Source organism: Macrobrachium nipponense, chromosome 47 (assembly GCF_015104395.2).
Source record: "Macrobrachium nipponense isolate FS-2020 chromosome 47, ASM1510439v2, whole genome shotgun sequence".
Classification (NCBI taxonomy): Eukaryota; Metazoa; Arthropoda; class Malacostraca; order Decapoda; family Palaemonidae; genus Macrobrachium; species Macrobrachium nipponense.
In genome coordinates, this window is record NC_087222.1 from 24,305,728 (window position 1) to 24,308,556 (window position 2,829).

General features: G+C 36.7%; 1 protein-coding gene across 1 annotated transcript in view; it reads right to left on the reverse strand.

The window, feature by feature from the left end:
• Window positions 1-292: 292 nt before the first annotated feature.
• LOC135204584 (ATP-binding cassette sub-family G member 8-like) overlaps window positions 293-2,829 on the reverse strand; it is a 6,028-nt gene continuing 3,491 nt past the window's right edge. Inside the window, exon 6 of the mRNA XM_064234738.1 lies at window positions 293-374. Coding sequence (XP_064090808.1) covers window positions 293-374 — 82 coding nt within the window. The remainder of the gene's footprint in view (window positions 375-2,829) is intronic.

The following is a 2,829-nucleotide window of genomic DNA, read 5'->3' on the forward strand; positions in this document are numbered from 1 at the left end:
CATGCTTACTTGTATATATTAATTACCACTTTCATAAAGGATATCCAGCAAAGGCAAGTCAGAGTATAATTAATTTTACCCATTTTATTCTGATTGAATCTTCCCATTAATACTAGAATTTCATTGTTATTAACCCTAACATTTATATTGGGTTTCTCTTGTCAATTGCCTACCCGAGTATAAGCGTTTTGGATAGTGACGAATATATTTTAATAAATATAATAAGTTTTGTCTTGCATTCAATTGCCCTTACTTGAAGTTTGTGGATAGTAGGTGCATCCCACTTTATCACCTATATTATATTTCTAGAGTTTTCAGTACTCTGTGTTACACCTGTTCCATAGGATTCACTGTCACCATTACTAGCAAAGAACCTGGATAGAAATATCACATAAAATCTATGCACCCAGGCATGGTAACATCTTTGGCGACCTTGGGCCCATTGATGCTTCCCTCTTGCCTTTTTCTCAGTGAGAGTAGTTATTTAATTATTGTGCTGGAACTCTTATATTATATTTCTGAACCGTACGGTGTGGTTTGCCATAATTTTTGGGTGCATTTTTCGTGCGGGGTTTCTTTTATATATTATTCATAATGTCTACTTTAGATCTCTTACTGCTATAGGAGAAAAACAACTCGGATATGAAGGGTAGTTGGCTGAGTTTGTAAGGGGGGAAACATCTTGCAAAATAGAAAAAGAGAAATGCAGAATTGAGAGAGAAACTAGAGCAGCTAGAGGCAAGTTAGCAGAGGAGAGGAGAAGTTACAGTTGGAGATAAGTTGGAGCGAAGTAAGAAAGGTGAAGGTAGTGGTGCTAGTGACACCGCTGGACATTTTATGTGTGGACTCAGCAGCTTATACCTAAATTTTCAGAAACAGATGTGAGTCAGTTTTTTTATAAGCTTTTGAGAAAGTAGCTAAACAGTTAGACTGGAGAAGGCGAGTTGGGCTCTTATTGTGCAATCTTTTTATAGGGAAGCTCGGGAAGCTTAGCTACACTTAGCTCGTATAGCATAGATTATGAGGTAGTGGAAGAGCGCTGTGTGTCCGCATTATCAACTTTGTTCCCGAGCGTACAGACAAAGTTTCAGAAACTTATGTGAAAAGGAGCCACCCAGACATTTTTTGATAAATACGAGGCATAAGTCCGTATGTTCGCTGATTGGCGTCCGGTCTATAAGGTCTTACGGATTTGTAGATCTTAGAGAACTTCTTTTGCTTGAAGATTTCAAAGATAGTATGTCTAAGGGATGTCAGAGTACACTTGTGGAAGAGTTAGATCATAAAACTTTGGAAGAAGCAAGCCAGGGTCAGCTGATAGATTTGGTACTCTAACTCATGGTAAACCTATCACCACAGAAACTTATAGTATAGATTATAGTCATTTCAGCCAGTGAAAATATTTAACTACAGATCAAACACAGAAATAACTCACCTAAAGTAATAGGATAAGCAAGAATAACATGTTACAATGTGGTAAGCGAGGACATTTTTTCAGTTTGAGTGTAACAGAGACAAAGGGTAAAGTAACACTAATCCAAGATGTCAAGTTAGTAGGATGAGTATTTATTTGAGTAACATTGATTTGGAAATAATAAGAGTGATGAAAACGACTGAAGTGTTAAGAATTTGGGAGAGTATGCTGCATGAAGGTAGAATAAGAGTGTTCAAGATCCAGATGTTGTAAGTAAAGCTTTAGTTTTGTTTAAAGATTACTGGTGCGTCTTCAGTCATGCGTCTTAAGAAAAAGTTTTTACCAGAAAATTATGAGAGTGAAGAAGAATAATTTTGTTTTGCTAAAAGCAAAACGAAAGATTATAATCCTAAATTAAACAAATCTAGATAGTCACATGTCCACTTGTTGAATTTAAAAATTGAGTCAGAGCTAGTTTCAGGTACCCATAGATTTGCGATTGTAAGAACAATTGCCCATTTCCAGGTACATAGATGTGATAATAGGTGTGATGTATCATTTCCAGTTCAACAGAGAGGGGCAAAGAGTAAGTGTAGAAGTAGTTGAAGTTGACCAGTAACCTATATCAACACCGTAACAGAGCTCAGAGTAAGTTGACGACAGTAGATGAGGATGAATATCTCAACTTCGCAGACTTGGAGAAGGAAGTAGTATAGGTAATATTCCAGTTGCAAGAGAGTCGCTGAAGTTGTATAGGTGACCGAAAAGATTTAGTAAAGGCGCAGAAAGAAGATAAATGAATAGTACCACCCCAAAGCATTTTTGAGAATGCCTGTTTTCAGAAATGAAGTATCGGATGTAATAAGCCTTGTTTTTCATTAGAAATGAAGTAATTGTATAGATGTCCCAGATCAAAATTGCAAATGCTGAGTAATGCATCGGTAGATTATCAAATTGTAAGTCCCAGAGTATCGCAATGTATTTAATGCACAAGCCCATGATAATCGATTGGTGGAGGGACACTTTGGTAGTGCCGACTATGTCCAAAGTGAGAAAGCATTTTTTTTTGGCCTTCATTGAAGAAGATGTAAAAGATATTTGTAAATGCTGTCTCATGCCAAGTTTGTCGGTAAACCCAATCAAATTATACATTAAAGCACCGCTTGTTCCAATAACTGTATTACAGAACCATTTTCGCAGATTGTGCATAGATATAGTGGGGCCGCTACCAAAACACAACATCAGGTAATTGATACATCTGAACTATCATAGATCGCACCACCAATATCCAGAAGCTATCCTGATACTCACGAAATTTCCAGTAAAGTAGTTATCAAACATTTAACAGATTATTTTTCTAGATTTCGGCTTTCCAAAGGAATACAACAGACAGAGGCAGTAACTTTATGAGTAAG